Source organism: Sinohyriopsis cumingii, unplaced genomic scaffold (genome assembly GCF_028554795.1).
Source record: "Sinohyriopsis cumingii isolate HCF-2022 unplaced genomic scaffold, ASM2855479v2 utg003171l, whole genome shotgun sequence".
NCBI classification, from domain to species: Eukaryota; Metazoa; Mollusca; class Bivalvia; order Unionida; family Unionidae; genus Sinohyriopsis; species Sinohyriopsis cumingii.
Genome location: NW_028316417.1, coordinates 27,308 through 49,557, shown reverse-complemented (window position 1 = coordinate 49,557; position 22,250 = coordinate 27,308). Strand labels below are relative to the sequence as shown.

Sequence of the window (22,250 nt, the reverse complement as noted above, 5' to 3'; positions counted from 1 at the left end):
TCGAATCATGGGTACCACTGCACTAAACTTTATCTCCAAAATACAATAATGAAGTTTCAGAAATAATGCTTCGAAAATTATGCTAATACCATAAAAGCCAAGTTGTAGTTTGCTTTGATGTAAGCGACCGTACGACCATACCTGTCAACTCACACGCCGGGAGAAAAAAAACACCCGATTTCTTGGGTCGCTCCATGTCTACCTCCAGCTTTCATAATATATCCAGATTATCACATTGTGTCTTAGATTTTTATTTCTCCTAAAAAAGAAAAGTGCTACATAAATAGATGTATTGTATGCAATCCATGGAAGCCATGTTCTGTTGTATCATCTCTGAATATTGTTGTGATGAAATACATGTAATTACTTTACTAGAAAGAATTCGCTTCTTCACTAAATAGAATATTAAGTTTAAACATTATTCACGAAAATTTATGATTTTGTTTCTTCTACAACAATAAAAAATAAAAAAAATAAACCAGAACAAAAAATACCCCCCCAAAAAAAATTGTCCACAATTACTGTAATTTCAATCCCATGAATAATCACTGTGAATGATAAATCTCCATATGCTATAGCGCCATTCCCAGCAAAGAAACTTACACAAGTGAACACCTGACATTTTTATACCATATATAAGTACGTTACCTAACATTGCTAAATTAAAAGAAGTAATAAAAATACATATCACGCAGCATATGTGTCTCAAAAAACTAATTCAGAATACATATGTTTTATAGTAAACAATACTAAAAGCCTCAAGAGTTGACAATAAGAGAATAAGGTCAGATATACAAGGGAAAAACAGTTGCCACATGTATGGTACCGTGAGGCTGCCTATTTAGGTATCTTTAGCTGAGACCAGCAAGTAGGTCTCCGCTTTTTATTGTTAATCAATTGATGGTGCTTGCTAAACACACAATAGTGAAGAACCTGGTTTCTTTGAATTATGACGGAAGGACAGTCATTTTCACAAAATAGTTGCATCTATAAGGATGAACTTTTAATTAGTCGCGCTGGCTTTCTTGCTTGTTTATTTAAGACTAATCTTTAGCTATTGTGCAGTTTGGGTACAGCTGAGCAGAATATGAAAATATGGCACGTCCTGGGGGAAAATAAGGCACGTCACAGGGAGAAACAGTGCGTCCTTTGCGAATTTCACGCATATTGGACCCAGACGACTGACCAGTATATAGTGGAAACAAGTCTTTAAAAATGCCATGAAAAACCTCCAAATATTAGGTCCCATTATGTTATTTTTTTTTAAATTTTTTTTTATTCAATCCCCTTACTTGGCTTTTGAAAAGTTGATAGGTGTGATTTAGAAAACTACGGTAATCGTGCTAATATTATGGAATGAAAGGAAATTACACAAAAATGTACTGGTATAATATCCAGTCAAAATTCCCTCTTAAGACAAGCCAGTTTCAGGGTTTTACTGATTAACTTGCCTGTATTACTGTCGGAAAATAAAAGACAAATCTGCCAACTATCAACAAAGGAGATGCCAAAAATTCCAGTTCTCCATTGTGTGGAAAGTTATGCTGTTATTCAGCTTAAAACTCAAAACTAAAAGAGACTGATGTTCTTCTTAGTTGATCTACAATGAGACTTTTAGCCACTATTGTTACCATTCTTCATGAACATCTAAGTTAGGCTGGTTATGTGCCTTGAACAATTAAACGCGTGTACTTTCTCATAAATATTACCTAAGTTTCTAAGCTCACTTATATAATTAAAACGTAAATGAAACAGCTATTAAGGACGAGCTGAAATGTTATCTGGAAGAATGCAATTTGGTCGAACAATGAATAAAGCAAAATATGCATCTAATATATTTGAGAATAAATAAGGATTTAAGAGCTGCTATGCACGCTTTGCACTGTCCATTATAGTTCAGCCTGGACTTGGTAAACTCAATTGGCTGGCGAATTATGAAGTCTGTATTTACTTTTATTTAATTTCATATTGGAGAAACCAAAAAATATGCATATGCAAAATCAATCATAGTACTTTATAACAGTTTAATAAGTGTTGGGTCACCGAAAATGATTTATTTTACATGCACATGTCTTAGGACACGGAAGATTTACAGCCATTACAGTAGTCAATAAAATACTTAAAAACTGTAAAATCAACCCTCCTTCTTCCAGATCTTTATTTTTTCCTAAATTATTCGGCTTATAAGCAAGTATATAAGTTACCAAATATTCAAATCATGTCTGATATTCAACAGAAAATTCAAATAACAAAATATTCAAACTATATCTGATAATCAATGGAAAGTCCAAATAACCATTTGGTTATTTGGATTTTCCACTGAATATCAGATATAGTTTGAACTTTTGTTCAAACTATATGATATTTAATTGAAAATCCAAATTACCAAATAATCAAAGTATGTCTGATATTCAATGGAAAATCCAAATTACCAAATATTCAAAGTATGTCTGATATTCAACGGAAAATCCAAATTACCAAATTGTGTAACAATCCATTTTCTTATGTAGGAGTTAACAAATTCACAAGTGTAGCACAAAATTCTATGTCATGGCCTTTGACCTTGAGCCTGAACCTTGAACCCTATTGATAGAAGATCAGTGTCTCAGATAATGGAAAGATTTGCATTCAACAGGGTTCATATTGAACTATGAATGATAAATTCAAAGACTTTTCCCAAACTTTCAAAGACCACAAACTGAGATTTCCAAGACCTATTTTTGCTAACATTGTGTATACAGGTAATATGAGAAAACAACGAATGCCAAATACTACAATACTGTTTACTGATTAAAGTCAAACTATAATTAATTTCCTAAAATAGCATTATAATGATCTGGAAAATAGGTTAACATTTGTTATTTTTTCAGAAATATGTAACATACGTGTCAGATTTAATACAAAATAAATTGTTCTCTTAACAGACATCAGCACTGCTTTAAATGCATTATTATATTTGCTTTTTTTCTGGTGCGACTTGTTCTGCAGATTTTTTATTTTGTTGGTGCTTATATCCTAGAAACGAAACAAAATTAATTATCATTGCAAGAATTTTAATGAATCTAAATGAAAACAAATAACTTCATGATGTATGAAAGTAATTTTTAATTCGGTTTTACATACTAGTAAGAAACGCTATTTAGACACAAATTACCATTTAAAAAATGGCTTCTGAAAAAGTGAAATAAAATATAGGGGTACAAACAAACGGGGATGTATAGTCAGACAATAGATACACAAATCAATTTCGGCAATGTGATTTTTTTTTTTGATTTTTTTTATACCACTGGGGAAAAAGGTCAACAGTTGGCAATGAGAAACGGGGACATTCCGTCAACTGGAAACACATTTTTTCATTCTTTTTTTTTTATTTGCCTAATCAAATGACTTGACTTACTACAGTTAAAGCTTCACAGCACACGTTAACGCCATTTTTTTGTTTTACTCGCAATTCAAGAGCAACAACTCTTGCTTAACTCTACTATAGTGTACGCATGCACACTTTGAAACTGTTTATCCGTGAATTGAATTTATTACAATGGATGTTTCTATATTAAACCAAGGAACATTATTATGTAGAAAAAAATTTCGAAAATGATTTTTGTCCCTCAAACGTGTTAAATAAACCGACGGTATAAGTAAATTTAAACGGGCCCTCTTTTGCCATATCTCCCAAATCATCAAACTAAACAATATCTTATTTTATACCCAAAAAGTAATGAGTTACCATTATTTTTCCCAAAACTACCAATAGCTTATACTTCTGCATCGTTGTTCCACTAAATGAACAGTATGTAGTTACTAATTTGCAATTACCTTTGGCATGACTTGTAAGGACTCCTTCTCCCATTGAAGCCAAGTTGATTTTTAGGTTTATTTCAATTTTCAAAGACTTTTAAAGACCTCAGGGTAATATGCTCGATTTTCCCAAACTTTCAAGGCCTTGAAAATGCTACCTCATTTTTCCCAAACTCTCAAAGACCTTCAAAGACCGTACGAACCCTGTTCAATACTTAGTTATATCTATAAACTGGATTGAATTATTAAAAATATATATGCCAGGGATTACAATTAATATTTATGGATGACTGCTCAATGCCTCTTCTGGGTCTAATGTGTGTTTAAATGGCACAGCTTTCAGTGGCAACATTTGACAGTATTACTGAGGGCTAGATAAAACCATTTTTATTTAGTACCCATCATAAGTCTTTAACTGAAAACTCCATGCAGATAATGACCATCTGTTGAGCAGTAACAGTAAGAAGACTTGGAAGACCATGGCATCCATAAAATAATATTCAAGGGATACCATTTTAATTCTGGACAAACTAAACATTGTAGATAGTCCATTTAGGAGGAGTTACAACAATAAAAAGATTTTCAAGAGGGATGTCATAGTGGTCATTTTGGATCTGAGATTGGTATCGGTACCACTTTAGGATCTACTTGACATAATAAGTCTTTTAGTGAAATCCCCATGTCAAGAGGACAATCATTTTAGTAAAGTCCCCATGTCAAGAGGACATTCCTTTTAGTGAAATCCCCAATGTCAAGTGGACATTCCTTTTAGTGAAATCCCCATGTCAAGAGGACATTCCTTTTAGTGAAATCCCAATGTCAAGTGGACATTCCTTTTAGTGAAATCCCCATGTCAAGAGGACATTCGTTTTAGGAATCATGACAAGATTTTCAAGTTGGCTGCCATAGTAGCCTTAGTTGATGTTAGCTGGCCTGTATAATAGACACTATTTCAAGACCATCATAAGAAATCCTTAACTTAAATTCTTCAAAGGGTAGCGATAATAGAGTTTCTAGATGAATGCCATGGTATTTGATGTCAGATCTGCATCACTTCATTTAACTGCAAGTACACATCACAGAAAGTCTTTTAATGAAAACCCCATGTTGATATGAGGAAGTTTTAGTGTTCTTACAATCTGCTGCCTAGGACAAACTTAAAGGTGTCAATGACCCTGTCTAATCTGTAACAATCCATCATGTATCAAATGAGAGAAAAAAGAGATGAAATAAAATGTATGCTTCATATTTAATACAATTTGTTTACAAAATTCTGGATATATATTCCTAGCTTTAACATTCATTTTTTAAAAGATAATATTAACATAGTCTTCTTAATGGTAATATTCAAGTTACAAAGAAATTGCAGTCTGAATCTTTCTGTTATAAAGATTAAATTTACAAATGAATGTGTTTGTTCCCATCAACAACTGTCAAGGTAACAAGCACCTATTTTAAATATATATTTGATTATTGATTTATTTATATATTTATTTATTTATAAATAAAAGTGCTATATCAGGCTGGCACTGGAAAAGCAGTTAAGATATACAGAACAAATCCATGTATGGATGTAAAAAGAACATCTGACATAAAAGCTTTCATGAATACAGTTGGACAACATCCAAGCAGTTTAATAAAACACCACGAAACAAAGAATTTCAGATAGCACTTTATTTCACATAAACCTCATTTCCACTTTGTCAATGCCTATGTAATGTCAAGCAAATTATTTTTCTTGCATACATAACTTTTCTTGTTTACATTAAAACTCACACTCATCTGTTAACAGCACAGATCCATATCCACATGGAAATGGCAGTCTGGGTCTATACTGTTCACTTTAAATCATTCGTACAGTGAACAGCGTCAACTCTGACTGAGATGAACATTATGTAATGGCAATACTGGGTCTAAGTTCTCGTAGTTGGGGGGGGGGGGGGTAAATATGAATGGTCTCTCCTCTATGACATTTTTGGTTCAAATTAGCTCTCTTTTTCAAATTAGCTCTCATATTCAATATTGTGTTAATACGCTTTAGGCTGATAAGGTTGTCAACATTTTCAGTCCCTTGCGGTTTGTGTATCATCTCTTAAAATTTTTTTTTAATGCATCTGAATCAAGCATAACATGGGATGCATTTCCTAATTGTCCTTTTGTATCACTTGACACTTGAGATAAATCTGTTGTCACTGGAGATGACCCTTGAACCTGACCTTGATTTGGTATGCTCTGTTGTGTCTGAGCCTGTGCTGCTTTTTCTAACTCCTTTGCTTGTACTTCAGTCTTCAAGTTCTGCAGCTCAACAAAATTAAACATCAGTCTCTGGTTGTAGTTGACATATCTGTTAGCACAAACACTCACACAGTCCACCTGAAATTTAATAATCATAATAACAACAATAAAATAATTATTATTAAACCTCATGCTCATCAGGCATATTAAATTTATACATTTAGGTAAATTTTGGATCGTGTGATAAAATCGGCAAAGCTATGATCTTCTCCTGAATTAAAAAAACATTTTTTCTAGTAAATTGTTTCTTCAATGATACTTACCTTATCATAATACATTAGGCGAACTACTATGTCACAAATCCAGACCTCCCAGGTTAAAACTTCTTAGCTAAAAAGCTAAATGTTATCTGCAGACCTAGGTGTGTGATTACGGCAATGTGAAGATACTAAAGACACAGAACCATGTCATCAAAGAAAGAAAGAAAAGTTGGAAATGTATACATGCAGTAAACTTTCCTTCAAGAAAACATGCTTTACGATAGAAAATTACAGAATACTTGTATGTGGATTGCAATATCTATCTTTCTGTAGAGAGGATGATACTCAGCAAGAGTGGAACTAATAAATGAAATATTTACAGGAACTGGCAAAAATCTATGTTGCAAGGGAAGATCACTCTAAGTGGGCATATAACTTTCAGCTTCTAAGCTAAAATGTTTTAACCTAGGAGGACTGGAATTGTGATGTAGCATTAGTCATTCTAAGGTATAATGATCAGTTAACATATTTGTTATTCTAAGGTACAGGTATAATGATTGGTTAACATGTTTGTTATTCTAAGGTACAGGTATTATGATTGGGTAACATATGTTATTCTAAGGTACAGGTATTATGATTGGGTAACATATTTGTGAAGAAAAATACACTTTTGCAATACCACAAAGTGAAAACCCATGAAGCCATGACCATGTCACATTAAAAGTACATGTATACTGGATTAACATTAACATGTAAATGTGGCAGCCCAAATATAAAAATATATATGTAATTTAAAATTTCTGTAAATTTCACCCTTGGGACCTCTCCACAGATGAACTTAATAGGATATAAAATATATAGGTCTCTATGCAGGATTTACAAAATAAAAGTCCAGGGCTCATAGTCTCAAAGCTAAGGAAAAACAAGACCCAGCCATGAAAGCTAAGGTCAGTAAAGAAATAATTCAGCTAAGGAAAAACAAGACCCAGCCTTGAAAGCTAAGGTCTATAAAGAGAGATAAGATCTGGAAGCAGAAACTCCAATTGCCACGAATGCTCAAGAATTTTACGTAGCTTAAAATTGGAATAGTACATATGTCTGAAACTGAAACAGGAATAAGAAAATGGATGAGGAACAAGTCTGGAATGTCATATTTTTACTGAAATATGTCATGAGGAACAAGTCTGGAATGTCCTATTTATACTGAAATATGTCATGAGGAACAAGTCTGGAATGTCATATTAATACTGAAATATGTCATGAGGAACAAGGCTGTAATGTCATATTAATACTGAAATATGTCATGAGGAACAAGTCTGGAATGTCATATTTATACTGAAATATATCATAAGGAACAAGTCTGGAATGTCATATTTATACTGAAATATGTCATGAGGAACAAGTCTGGAATGTCATATTTATACTGAAATATGTCATGAGGAACAAGTCTGGAATGTCATATTTATACTAAAATATGTCATCAGTGGCTGAACATGGTGATTGGATAAAATAACTGGCATAGAACAGCAGGGTAGGGGCATATTTCAAAACACCCAAGTTAGTTGCCTTGTTTTAAATTGTGGAAGGTGACTGGGTGATGAAAATATTATTATAAGCTGACAAAAATGAGTGCATATACCTACAACAGCTGTCTCAGATGAATTTTCAATTTAAGAATAAGAAGGTAAACAAATAAAACTTATTACAGACTATGTAAGATTCAAGTAACTTGTATAGGATAAGTATCATTTTCAATCAATCACACAATTCTTGTGTCAATACCTTATTTGCCATATAAACTTGGACACAATAAAATAATTAAGTTTTTTTTCTGTCCCAGAATTTATGGTGAAACTTTTTTTCACCCAAGTCATATGTCCCAAGAATTTAGAAAAAAAATTGACAAACAAAACACTTATTTGAAAATCAAAAGAAAGAAGCTAACCTTGTATTGTTATTTATTCCTTTTTCATCAACATGAGCGTTAAAGAATAAAATATATCCATGAAATCCATATATGTAGCGTAGGCTTCCATATTGTAGCATGTATTGCTTATGTCGAACAACACACGCCATGTTGTTCATTGACATGAACATCAAGAAACAAGTTGTGTTTGGTTGTGCTCGAAGGTTTGAATATGTTAACTGACTGAAAATGGGATCCAACAAAATCACAAACAAAGGGGAAATAATCAACCGATATCTTGAAGACGTGACATGGTGTTAGGTACAAAATAATCAAGATTGAATTATATCCAGGTCAACTGTATGAAAGTATCTCGCAAATAAAAGAATAATTATTTGAAAACACATTCAACTGAGTGTAAGTGACAATCTTATCACTAGCACGGGTTACAAAAGTATCATTACTATTTACCCACAGACATCAATGCTCCTTTGTATTAATTATAACTACAGATACCAAGCATACAGAAGCCCAGATGGTGAATAAACACAACTGGCAGCAAGCAGTAAACTCCTTCTTTGAACTTACTGACAGGACATCAAAGACAAAGGTTATTTTTATTACAAAGCAAGCTGTCCTCGGAAGCCAACTTTGGTTAATTTTTTTTTATTTTAAAGGATATCAATACAAAGGTTATTTTATTGCAAAGCAAGCTGACACCAGAAGCCGACTATGGGTTTTTTTAAGTGTGCAATTTTTTTGTTAAATATTCAAATTTAGGACGAGATATGGAAACAAACTTTGGTTCCTTTTCATGGGTATTCAAAGGAATTTTGAAAATAAATTGAAACAATGGAACAAATTTTAAAGTGACACAATATAGTGCTGCGTGCATGGACATCCATGACCCATCGTCACCCAGAATATTTGGAGAAAACAAAATCATGTAAGGAATTTGTGAAGGCCAGAAGAGAAGATGATTTTGCAAATGAGAGGGAAATAATCAACTGATATATTAAAGACAACTGTCATACATGCATGACACGGTGTTAGGTGCCAAATAACCAGGATTGAATTATATCCAGGTCTACTATAATAACAATCATTATTTGAGAACATTCACTTGAGTGTAAGTGACAATCTTTTTGCCAGCACGGGTTACAAAAGTATTATTACTATTTACCCACAGATATCAATACTGCTTTGTATTAATTATAACTACAGATGCCAAGCACATATAAGCCCAATAAACACAAATAGCAACGAGCAGTAAACTCCTTCTTTGAACTTACCGACAGGACATCAAAGACAAAAGTTATTTTTATTACAAAGCAAGCCGACTTTGAATACTCCAAAGCCCTTTTTTTTTTTAAGGATATCAATACAAAGTTTATTTTATTGCAAAGCAAGCTGACCTCAGAAGCAGACTATGGATTCTTTTAAGTGTTATCAATTTTTTTATTTTTTTGAATATACAAAGATGGCCAAGATATGGAAGCTAACTTTGATTCCTTTTCACCATTATTCACTGTAATTTGGAAAATAAATTGACACAGAAAATAAAATCATGTGATCAATTTGTGAAGACCAGAAGAGAAGCAGATGCTTTCGCCTACAATATGATCATTAACATGGATGAAATTCTAGTGTACTTTGATCTCATTCCTGGATGGGCTGAGGATAAGAAGGGGATCAAAAGTGTGAAAATTAGACTGGTGCAGATTTGAATAAATATCTGACTTTAGCCCTTACAGTTTCTGTTTCAGGTGATGTGTTGCCTCTAACAATTTGTCACGGTAAGAGAAAGTAAAAAAATATTCATGCACTGAAAGAATGGATTGTATGTGTGCAGGAGAACGGCTGTGTCAATGAGATTCTGCTACAGTGGATTAAAAATTATTATCTCAAGTGCAGTTTTATATTTTTAAAATAATATTTCAGTTGAAGTGCATTCTCCAATATGTAATTTTCAAATGATTTAAAAGGTGTCCCACAACTTAAAACTCGAAAAAATTATATGTCCCAGAACATACAGTGCACAAAAAATTACTTTTAAAATTAATTTATGGAGTCCCAACATATATGGTAAATACAGTACATCTAATTATTCACCATTTTACCCCTATAACTAATGTTTTATGTTCATGTCCTAAATGTTATGAGAAAAAGTGAAAGACCTCGTCCTTGGATAAGTCCCGCTGAAAAAAGTTGGCCACACATTGGCTGAAGCAATGCTCTGTCAACTTGTTGTATAGCAAAAGAAAGTCCTTCATCTGGAATGAAAGAAAATCAGAACATTAGACAGTTTTATTTCAGGTATTTTTAAGTAAACTGCATCATTGTTTGAAGGAAAAGAAAGGTATAACAATATGTGTAGACATGTAAATCCATTCCAGTGCAGGTTTTTGAACAAGGCATATATAGAAGGTAAAAACATGTAAATCCATTTCAGTGAAGAGGTGGGTGAACTATGCATGTATAGAAGGTATGCAATGCAATATTTGCTATGCTTAGTATTTTTTTTAAAAATATCTAACAAAAAAAAAGGGCAAGCTTTAAAAGGAATGTACATTTGAATATTTCAAACCCCAAGATTAAAAGTGGTGGGGAAAAAGCACGGACAGGATTAAGAAAAACGCATTAAATCTCCCTCCATGTCCTGACAGGATTTGTTACTGCGTCTTCCAAAGAATAGCTCTGATTACCACACCTTTTCGCACAGCAACATCTGAAAAGCACAGCAGATTGGACATGGTGATTGCATATTTAATTTGTTGGTTTTTCTCCATGATTACTGGTTACTGGTATGTACATCTAAATTTTTTATAACTCTTGGTACATGATTGTATCTATAATTGCAATGATCATCTATAATTAAGATATTAATTAATTTTTGTACATGGGTATAAAATTCTATTTTATGATATTAAGAGTGTAGATTGTACACAATCTAGAAATAGTTGTTAATATAGACGTTTAGAATCATTAATATTAATAATAAAACCTGTTGACAAATTTGAGGTAAGTTGTCACTGGTTGATGTTGTCAGGTGGGTTCTTAGATGAATTAACTTATTCCCATTGGATGGGTTAGGTCAGGTGGGTTCTTTTACAATATCGGATACAGGCAAAGTGTCACATAGCGAGTAGTAGCAGCTGGACAATTCAGTCATTTTTATTCTTATGTTTTTGTTGCAACATCAGTCTTCAGACAGATTTAATGTTGTGTTAAGATATTATTTGAGAGGAAGCATTTGTTTAAATTATTCACTTGAAATATAAAGTGCCCACTGGACTAAAATATTTCTCTGGGACAACTGTAAACTATTCAAAGGAGTTCTGGACAATGCCATTTTGACACATCAGGACTGTTGGCAGATCTGTACATTTGAGGATCTTAAATTCGTTTGGAACATTTGATTGAATAGAACCTATTATTTTGGATTCAATGTATAGTACTCTAATTTCCTCCCACATTTTCACTTTATAACTTTGATAATTAAGTTAAGTTTTAAAAAGCTTCTTAAAGCAACTTAGTTTATTACCATAGAGTCATAACAGAAACTTTGTACTTGAACCTTGTTCAAAATCAAGTTAATGGTGTACCTGTCCAGCAATATTTATTTTGTAAACAATATAATACATAACTAATATTTCTCTATTATTTCAAAATAAATATTCAGATTATTATTAATGGAGGTAAACAATGTTTATTTGAATCTGATTCTAGAACATGGATATTCACTTGTAAATTCCTGAACTTGTTAACAGCTTTGATTGTTTTAGAGAGGAGACTGACCTACATCCTGGCTCTATTATTGTGTCTTAGCCTTTTATATCAATGTTGTTGAAAAATTATTCATGCTTCCCTCAACTTCCAAAGCTGAATCAGTGAATCAGTCTTATTGTTGTGTTCAGTTTTTAATTCAGGTAAATTTTAATTATTTAAATTATTAACTGGAATTGCAATGTGCTCAATAATTTTCTTGGATTAAAACATAAGTTTGGAATTGTGGTGAATTCAAACAAGGACGTTTTGGATTATATTATTATGGTGCATCAAAAGACTCAGCATATCACCACATTCCTGGTCATTGGCACATTTGCATGTTTGAGGCTACTATTACGAGTCTATGCTCTTAAAATAAGTAACAGAGAAGAGTGAAAGACAACAAGCTTTGTAAAATTTAACAAATAATTTATCTGTCTAGAGTACAAAGTGAAAATGAGAACAAAGAACTTGCAGCATTGCAAATTAAATCCCAAAATAATCCAAGAATTACAGACACAAGTCCTAATAATTTAAAGTACTGAATAAAACTCAGTACAATTCCTGAAGAAATCCACAACTGAAGGCAATGACATGTATGGTATAGCTTATGGAGCGCTGATGTGTCACCAGTCTTTTGTTGAACCTCAGTACATGTAATATAATTCCAGGTTTGAATTCAGTATAAATTCCAGTGAATGTCTTTATCCAAGAATTTTATCAGCGCATTGTATTTCCAGAGAAAATAATCACTTGAATTAAATAAATTGAAGAAAATAAAATTCAGCCAACTGGTCACAACATAATACAACCTTAAAGTGCTAGATGTTAAAGCATGAATGACCAAATCCTCACAATTACAAGATTATATAGTTCTCTACTTGACCTCAGGCCCCAATTAGCATTTTCTAAACACAAAACATTACCTAATGGAAAACAACCTTCTAAAATGATCCTGATGTTTACAAAATCAAAACCATAACATGTAAAATTCACTTTGGAAAGGCCAAAACCCTGCCGCAAATAAACATATTTACTTTTTCTATTAATAAAGGTCTTGATATTAAGCCCATAAACAGAGAATTTAGTTATGTATCAGTTGTTGACATAAAATGAAATAAAAATAAATGAGGTCAAGCAGAAACAAACTCAATTTTGGACAAGGTCAAGTCCTGCATACAATGTCACATCACAATAGCATGTAATGAAGAAGAAAAAAATTAAAACTAATAAACAATTAAATTAAATATACATAATACTACATAGGCACATCAACACGTTCAATATTGGAATTTCATACTATTTTGGGTTTAGTTCGCAACTGTTCTTTAAAAATTTTCACTTTGTATTCTAGGAAAATAAATTAATTGTTGAACTTTACAAAGCTTGTTGGCTTTTGCTCTCTTCTTTTACTGAGTTTAAAACAGTAGAGTTGTAAGAATATGGATGTGATTCACTGTTTATTACCACCGCACGCATGCTCTAAATAGGTTCAAAGAGAGAGAGAGACCAATTATATACACTGTATCTATCATTAATTTATATACAGTGTATCTATCATTAATTTATATACAGTGTATCTATCATTATCTCTTTCAACAGCAATCTGCTAACTTTTGCTACTGAAAGAAAATGTGACCATTAATAATAAACATTTCTAACGAAGATAACACATGATATACAGTGCCAAATCAAATAGTAACATAATGACAAATTACACTTGTAAACTGTATTAATACTACATTTTGCACAATGAATCTAATAGTTTTTTCAATACTAACTTAGTCGAATCTAGAGATGTATTTATATTTATATTGCAGTTTTAATCCATCAGTCAGGGATATTGTACTCGTGGAAGTGAAAACTTTGAGGTTGGCAATTCTTTTGGCGACAGCTTTTTAAAAGTCAGGACCATCCCTGGAAAAGTGATAAATAATTAATAACAAAATCATGCTGACTGAAGTGAAACAAAATCACCCAAGTTCCAGTGGGTAGCCAATGCACAAGTTCTAATAAACATAATGTATGATTTCTTCTGACATCGAGTCACAGAATTGTGAGGAGTAACTGAAACCCAAGAAAGCATAATTCTGGAAGTTGCTGCATCAACATCAAAAATAACATATTCTTACTTAGAAAGCAAGATTTTAAACCTTTATTTTAATTTAAACTTGGCATTCATTATCAAAGCAGCATTTTTAAAATCAGAAATAGTCACAAAAAGTCATCTCAGATACATGTAGGCAGACTTTTTTTGTACACTCTTTGAAGATATATTCAAATGCAAACTAATAATCAAGCACAAAAGAAATCATTAACATGGTTGTTTTCTTTGATAGTTATGTGTTCATTTCATGTTAGACAGATGACAAAAATGCGCAAAAGCAGTTCTTCCACAGGTTTGTTTTCTTTGCCATTATGTTGGAAATGAACAATGTGTGTGATTGTAATTTGGATTTTTAATGCTGCTTTAAAAAAATTGTAATCATATTTCTACATTACCTGCAGTGTGGCAGTTCATAGCGATGTCTAGCATTGGCGCATCAAGCCGTAGACAAGTAACATCATGCCCCACCCAGTTACATTATCCTGACACCAGACCAACCAGTCCCAGCTGTTAGTAATAGTTTTACAAGTCATTGGCATGAATTGACCTTTGTTCAAACCCGCGACTACCCGCATCCTAAGCAGACACCCTAATCAATATAGTGGTCTATTTTCTCGTGTACGAAAAATTACATGAAATACAGTAACTATCATATATAATTACCCAATTTGTTTTACTGAAAATTGAATTCATCATGCAGAATGGCGGTCATGTGCGACATCATAATAACAACTAGATAAATCTAGGAGTGTCATATGAAATTCTGTTTTTAGCAAAAAAAACCTGTAAAGTAAAATACTGTAGTGTTGTCATGCCACTATTTAGAAAATGTATAAGTGGCATGCCCTAACCCTATATTCTATTAAATATTACACACTGCAATGTTAAGCGTCATTCAAAGTTGTTTATCCTTGTGTGCTTACTTGTGTATAATGCTTACATTTTCAAGCAAATCTGAATTTGTTATATTTTATGTTATGCTAATAAAACCCCTTTTTCTTTAATGCAATAAAAGTTATGATTTGAATTAACCTATTATAAACCATATCTAATTCACAAGTAAAATTTCTGAAGTTTTCTCATTTTCCCCTACATATCTACTGATCCATCCATCCATCAAATTTGGTTTCTTTAATTTTCATCCTTCACAGGCACATTTGATTTGCAAATTAAACCTATTAGGGTTAGGGTTAGAGTACAGTCATGAGTTATTCCAAATTAAACCTATTAGGGTTAGGGTTAGAGTACAGTCATTAGTTATTCCAAATTAAACCTATTAGGGTTAGGGTTAGAGTACAGTCATGAGTTATTCCAAATTAAACCTATTTGGGTTAGGGTTAGAGCACAGTCATGAGTTATTCCAAATTAAACCTATTAGGGTTAGGGTTAGAGTACAGTCATGAGTTATTCCAAATTAAACCTATTAGGGTTAGGGTTAGGGTACAGTCATGAGTTATTCCAAATTAAACCTATTAGGGTTAGGGTTAGAGCACAGTCATGAGTTATTCCAAATTAAACCTATTAGGGTTAGGATTAGAGTACAGTCATGAGTTATTCCAAATTAAACCTATTAGGGTTAGGGTTAGGGTACAGTCATGAGTTATTCCAAATTAAACCTATTAGGGTTAGGGTTAGGGTACAGTCATGAGTTATTCCAAATTAAACCTATTAGGGTTAGGGTTAGGGTACAGTCATGAGTTATTCCAAATTAAACCTATTAGGGTTAGGGTTATGGTACAGTCCTTAGTTATTCCAAATTGCTATTTAAAGGGTTCTCAATATCAACGGAATTTTCAAAGGCCAATATGTTGTACAGGGTAGTATATATAGTTAGTGACGTCATTCTAAAGGGTAGAAAAATATTACACTGCAAATATATGTCAACTTTTTGACCAAAATCGGCATATCATTGAACAGATTCCTAATTTTTCAAACACTAGATATGTAATTTTAATATATCTGATCACCAGCTTTAGAGGAATAAACTTCTGGACTGTTCATTTACCGATTATAAGCACCAACCTATGGACTGGCAAACATGGATCAACCACTTGGTATTCTTGAGGAGCGTTGTTAAAGCCCCATTGCTGCTGTTTGCCATTTAAAATAAATTGTTAAAGCCCCGTTGCTGCTGTTTGCCATTTAAAATAAACTGTTAAAGCCCCATTGCTGCTCTTTGCCATTTAAAATAAATTTCACCACTCTTCCAAACTAACTAAAGTTTGGAACAAAGGAAATGATTTGTCAATAAATATATCTAATATAAACCATTCTTTGAAGAAAAAAATATGCTTGGTCTAAACAACATTCATGTAATCAGTTCAGAATTAAGGTGACACCCCTTAATTCAGTCACTGAAGTTGCTTGTAATTCTAATAATTTTCCGGAGTGTTCCAAAGTTGCGATGTGATACATTTGACAAATTCCATTCAAGACTAATTTAATAACAACAACATTGGTACATGGCGCACAAACTAATTTGAGAGGGAATGAAGAGAGGAAGGCCCAAATGTTTCAAGATCTCAGAATAAAAAACATGCATTCTTGTAAAAATAAGACTTTAATATTGGTAATAGCTGGAGTGCTGGAATATAAAATGAAGGGTGAACGTGGGCTGAAGACAATTTGACATACCATGGCTTTTTTTTTTTATAATTTAGATGTCATCAAATCTTGTGTTCCAGCTTTCAACTAAAATCAACTGACCCACAGATGTCGCTGATGTACACATGTAAAAATGGCAAGGTATCTCAGTTCAAGGGAGAAATTACATGGCTCATAATGTGATGAAACATCAATATTATCCATTTTTAATGGAATTCAACAATGTTTAGGACCAATATCTTCCAAGATTTAGTATTATTCATAATTTGTTTTAGCATATACATTTTGAATGTAATGGCGGTATTGGGGCTTTAAGCATCGTCTTGACTTTTAATTTACAAAAAGTTACAAGAACACATGTAATTGAAACAGTGAATCACAACACAAAATCATATTCTCAATTGACCTGGATTATGAACTTATTTCAGAGTAAATCAATGCAAGGTGAATTCTAATTTGGTGATGATTTACTGCCAAATTATTTTAGAAAATATGTGGGTATGTTTTCACTGCCTTTTTAATTCACGTTAAGAAATTATAGCGATATCACATATTTATTGAGTTTAATGTACAACAAAAAAATGTTTTAATCTTTGACACGTTTGCAAATTCCCTTTTGTTGATGGAGAATAATGGTGATCTCCAAATTCTGGGAACTATGAATATGTTACTTTTACGATTTCAATTTTTAATAATTTCCTGGCTTAATATCTTATGTGGGACAATACGAATATATAATAATGAGGCCCCAATAAATCCCTAAAATAATTATAAGTTTTCTTTCACTTTAAAATACCTTGAGCATAGCTATGTAAACTAACATCAGCCATGCCTAGTTACACCTTACTGAGAAGAAGTATCTACTGATATAAGGAACTTTCAATATATTAAACAAAACTAATAAATGTCCGAACCTCAATGGGTTGCGCCTTGATTTAATTTGGGTATGTTTTTACTTTGGTACATTTCGACTTGAGTACCTTTTTGACTCTGCTACATTCTGGCTTGGGAATGTTCTGACTTGAGTGCCTTTTGACTTTGGTATGTTTTGACTTGACTTGGGTATGTTTTGACGTTCTGGCAAATTTCTTAAGGTTACTGTGTGATGTTTTCAGCTATTACTGTTTACTAATTAAAGACATGGATATATTTGTGAACTAGGTGTTTCAGGCTTCTGTTGTTCTTGAAATTGATATCAGGTATGTATAGCTTCCATTGTTATGCTGCAGTATGTAGACAGTGAAAATACCAATAGTTGGCTAGGAAGAAGAGCTAGCCTCCCATAAGAGTAAACAGGTGGGTTCAGGGAAAGTAGAATATCTCAATAACAGTTTGGATGACAACTATTTTCAACTGTATCAGTCTGTTTAGTACAGTTTTGCAGATTTATCATCTCGGAAAAGGGCTTGTGAACATCATTGTGAAAATTACAGGTATAAATTTGGGATTGGGATATATAAACTGATATGAACTGCGATTGTGAAAATTACAGGTATAAATTTGGGATTGGGATATATAAACTTCTTCTCATATGACCTGTGATTGTGAAAATTACAGGTATAAATTTGGGATTGGGATTGGGATATATAAACTGATATGAACTGCCATTGTGAAAATTACAGGTATAAATTTGGGATTGGGATATATAAACTTCTTCTCATATGACCTGCGATTGTGAAAATTACAGGTATAAATTTGGGATTGGGATTGGGATATATAAACTGATATGAAATGCCATTGACTTCTCGGGTCAAGTGGTAGTAATACAACGCAAGACACATCACCCGATATTTTTGTTCTGGGGATGATTGGTCTTACTGCTTAACTAACGACACTGTGTAACGTATTTTTGATGTCAACTAACAGTGTAACGAAAGTCACATTTTCAGGAATATCACACACAACTGGCAACCAATGACGACACTTTTCTACAAAGTAAAGTTATAATGTTTTTGTCAGACTTACCTTGATGTCTTTTCTCTAATAAATTTAAATTCTCACAAAAGAAATGGATCTGTTTACAAGTTTTGTTGGCTGGAAAGCAACGAAAGCTGAAATCGGGTTAAGTTGAAATATTATTCTTTAACGAAGCAAAAGAATATATTATGCCTATTGGAACTGCAAGCAACATTTCGTTTCATTCAAGAAACATATCCCCAACATGAACTTCAACATTCTTTGGCATACCTCGACTACCGATGCATTGCAACAAATGTCAACAGAATATGAAAATGCATCCATTTGCTATGTTATATTTTCAATCCACTATGATAAAGACAGCACAATAAGTATATTAATTACACATAGATTAGTGGAAGAGTTTCGATACAGTCTGCCAAGCGTGTGAGATATTCCTGAAACTTTGACTACTCATTCCGATGACAACCAACATCGGCACATGCTATACAAGGCCGTTATCTGGATAGTAAGACATAGCACTAAAAACAAAAACATGTGCTATGTCTTACATTGTATAGCCTGACTATACACTGCTGTTTGTTTGTAACCCCTACCGATTTCAGGAATGAAAACCTTTAACAGAGATCCCAGAAACGCTTAATTACGCGTTTTTGGTTGCCAATTTCTGATCTGGGACGCAGAAAATCCCTGAGGCGGGAGTCCTCCATACGCATGTTATAGGTGTGCGGCAAATTTCAAAGACTTGACAGTCCTGCTTCAGCCACCTGCTTAGTGGGAAAATGTGTTGCTCAATTAGCTGTTCTGATATTTACAACGACAGAATTCAGTGACTGAAAGACCCCTTAATGTACATACATGTTGCCATTACAGAAGTACATCAAAAAGAACATGATGCAATAGCTGGGCGGCAAGATCAAAGGCTTTGACTGGCAACCGGATACGAAAATTTACTGATATTTACAGTGATTGAATTCAGAGTCAGAAAGACCCAGAGATGTACATGTGGTCATTTATAAAAGTACATCAAATAAACAACTTTAGCTTTCATTATTGTGTTCATTTCCGAATGTATCGGAATAAGTAGTGCACGAGAATCAAGACATGTTCAGACTTAGACAAAATGCCATTCGTAAATTTGGATAAGTATTTTGGGGTTAAACGGTAAACTTATGAAGATTGTAACGAGATTCAGAAGAGTGATAAAGCTGCTAGAATTGATAGTTCGGATAGGACAGTTGCTAAGTGTAAGAAAGTGTGTGATGCCTAGCTTAGTGTTTGGAATAAGTCCTGACTGGGATTAACAAAATTCAGTAACACTGATGGACGAACAAGAGCTATATAAGAGGTACATTGACTGATCATACTTTTGTTTAAATGCAGCTCGCCTTAGCCCGGTTATTTCTAGTGTTGTAGCAAAATGTATTCATCAATACATCAGTAGCTAGGCCTAGTTTTGATATCAATTATGTTGACAAACAAACTCTTGCCCATTCACAAGCATATGTTTTGAAAGCTGACTCGCCATTAACCCTATTCCGAGTAAGGTAGCAACTATCAATTTCCTGCATGATACCCTTTAATGATAAAACATACAAACTTGAGTTTTAAGATCAGAATCGATGATTATTAACTGCCTCTTGTACACTATTTCGTCATAAAATTAGTTTGAAACTCTAAGTGAACCAGTAGGCCTAACGGGAAACAATGGCAGACTTCGCTAAGTCTGGGATGTACCAGTTTATTAAATTGTCTGTTTTTGTAAATCGGGCAAATATTTTCAGAAAATTATACAGATCATTGAAAGCTAAGCCAAGGTATTATTTTAAAGATTTAACTTTAAAATGCAAATTATGTAGGTCAGAAATGTATGGGACAATGCTATGCTGTGGAATTCGCGAGATGCGCTTTAAAGTCAAATCTGTTTTCCGACCCGACACATATTTGCGAAAAAAAGGGGAAAAACAGCAAATAAGATACTATTTAACCTTTGCCCAAAATTACTACAAGGACGTAGACAAATAAATAAACCATAAATTTGCAATCCTATCAATGGACTGTTGTAATGAAGCTATATTAAAGTGAGTGATTACATTACAAAAACCTCTCCATCTAAAAACAGATGCACTCACGTCTGTGTTGATTCTGTAGGAAAGAAGGGACTGGAACTTTTGATGGTGGGACTTCTATTTTTACAAAATGGGAGTCCTGGACTCCTAGTTTTCAAATCCTAGCGAAACCTCTGCTTTAATATGATCAAAAGTTTAAGAACATAGTCAATTCATTCACTGATTTACAGTTTCCAACCTGACTGTGAGTAGAGTGTCCCTAACACCGTTATCTTCTGCACATTTCACGCTTAATGGAACTTTTCAATATAATAAATGGTCATGCTCGAGATCCATTTCTAGTTTCTGGATAAGTCCATTTCCAGCAAAGGGGTGTGCGCACGGTTACAAATGAACATACATTACGTCGTCTGCTTCTGATATTTACAATGTCGAATCAAGCAAAGTAAAAGAATGACAACAAAGTTGCTTTTCACGTGAATTTAACAAGTGGTTTAATTTCTATGTTCATGTGTGCAAAGGGATACAATTCCAAACTCTCAACATAATGGTAATTTATGGAATTATCTGGCAGTTATCGAATAGGATCAACTACGTCATTATGTTGTCTGATGGAAATAACTAGACCAAAGTGTACGCAATATGGCGCCATGTTAGTATGAAAAGTCCGTTAACTTTAAGCATGAATGGTGCAGGGGATGCCAGGGTTAGCGACATTTTGGTCACAAATTATAAATCAATGATTCAATTTACTTAGTTCTGTGCACTTTTTATCACAGTAAACGTTTTCGTTATTGAAATCGATAGGGGGTACAAACAAGCGGGATGTATAGTCAAACTTTAGGACTAGTCAAGTGGACAATATTTTATGCAATGTTTTCATACAGGTATCCGAAATTATGAACCTTTTTGACCTCACTGGTGTATTTTATTATTTCACTTTTTTATACTAAGCCGGTGATTGCGGCATTAAATTTGTGCATAAAAATGTCCCCTGCCCCTTGACTACCTTTTGACTTTGATACGTTTTGACTTCGGTACGTTTTGACTTGTGTACCAAACCCACCACGATATGAAACCAGTAGCCCTAAAACAAGAGGAGGAGCGGAATTTCGATCTCCATCTGGTTAAGTTTTCTTGCTTCATAAACGTTTTCAAATGTCTAACTATAAGTTACAACCAAAGTAAAAGAAAAGAAGTTACATTTCGATAACTTTGTTCGTCTGTCAAATTCATCGTAACACGTGTTTGCAACTTGTATAACTTCAACGGAAATAATAGAGCCTTACCGAATAACGAGTCATGATAGACTGGTGAGCGCATGGTAACAGTTGGCTTTTAGATTAATATCTATAAAGGATTTGGAATCCTAGTACTTAGCGTTTGCAGCTAATTTAGGTAGCCAAAATGTAACAAATCATATCACCCGAATACGATTTGGTACATGTTAAATATCATAATCTTTATCGTTGTTTCACGATATAATCATATATATATATATATGAAAATATTGTTTATAAATATTATAAATTGTAAGACATCTTGGCTACAAGCAACACTTTGAAAGTACACCCTCAACAAATTTG

General features: G+C 33.2%; 1 protein-coding gene across 3 annotated transcripts; it reads right to left on the bottom strand.

The window, feature by feature from the left end:
* Positions 1-5,035: 5,035 nt before the first annotated feature.
* On the bottom strand, positions 5,036-21,958 carry LOC149769850 (mitochondrial import inner membrane translocase subunit Tim10B-like). Of its 3 annotated transcripts, none has more exons than XM_089949744.1 (4): positions 21,868-21,932; positions 13,749-13,884; positions 10,377-10,472; positions 5,036-6,171 (listed from the first exon to the last, which is right to left on the bottom strand). In XM_089949744.1, exons 3-4 carry the CDS (start codon positions 10,470-10,472, stop codon positions 5,884-5,886), a joined length of 384 nt encoding a protein of 127 aa, XP_089805870.1. In that variant the 5' UTR covers positions 13,749-13,884; positions 21,868-21,932; the 3' UTR covers positions 5,036-5,883. The 3 variants fall into 3 exon arrangements, with proteins under 3 accessions (XP_089805870.1, XP_089805871.1, XP_089805869.1); XM_089949745.1 differs by lacking the exon at positions 13,749-13,884 and adding an exon at positions 14,470-14,581 and having other exon boundaries at positions 21,868-21,901; XM_089949743.1 differs by lacking the exon at positions 13,749-13,884 and having other exon boundaries at positions 21,868-21,958.
* Positions 21,959-22,250: the final 292 nt, after the last annotated feature.

What these genes read in the sequence shown, in the direction of transcription:
- LOC149769850 (XM_089949743.1), bottom strand. Translation starts at nt 21,900, where the DNA reads ATGAATTTGACAGACGAACAAAGTTATCGAAAT. An exon ending in ACGAACAAAGTTATCGAAAT is followed by an intron (nt 10,473 to 21,867) that starts GTAACTTCTTTT and finishes CTTTCATTCCAG; the next exon opens with ATGAAGGACTTTCTTTTGCT. An exon ending in GGGACTTATCCAAGGACGAG is followed by an intron (nt 6,172 to 10,376) that starts GTCTTTCACTTT and finishes ATTAAATTTCAG; the next exon opens with GTGGACTGTGTGAGTGTTTG.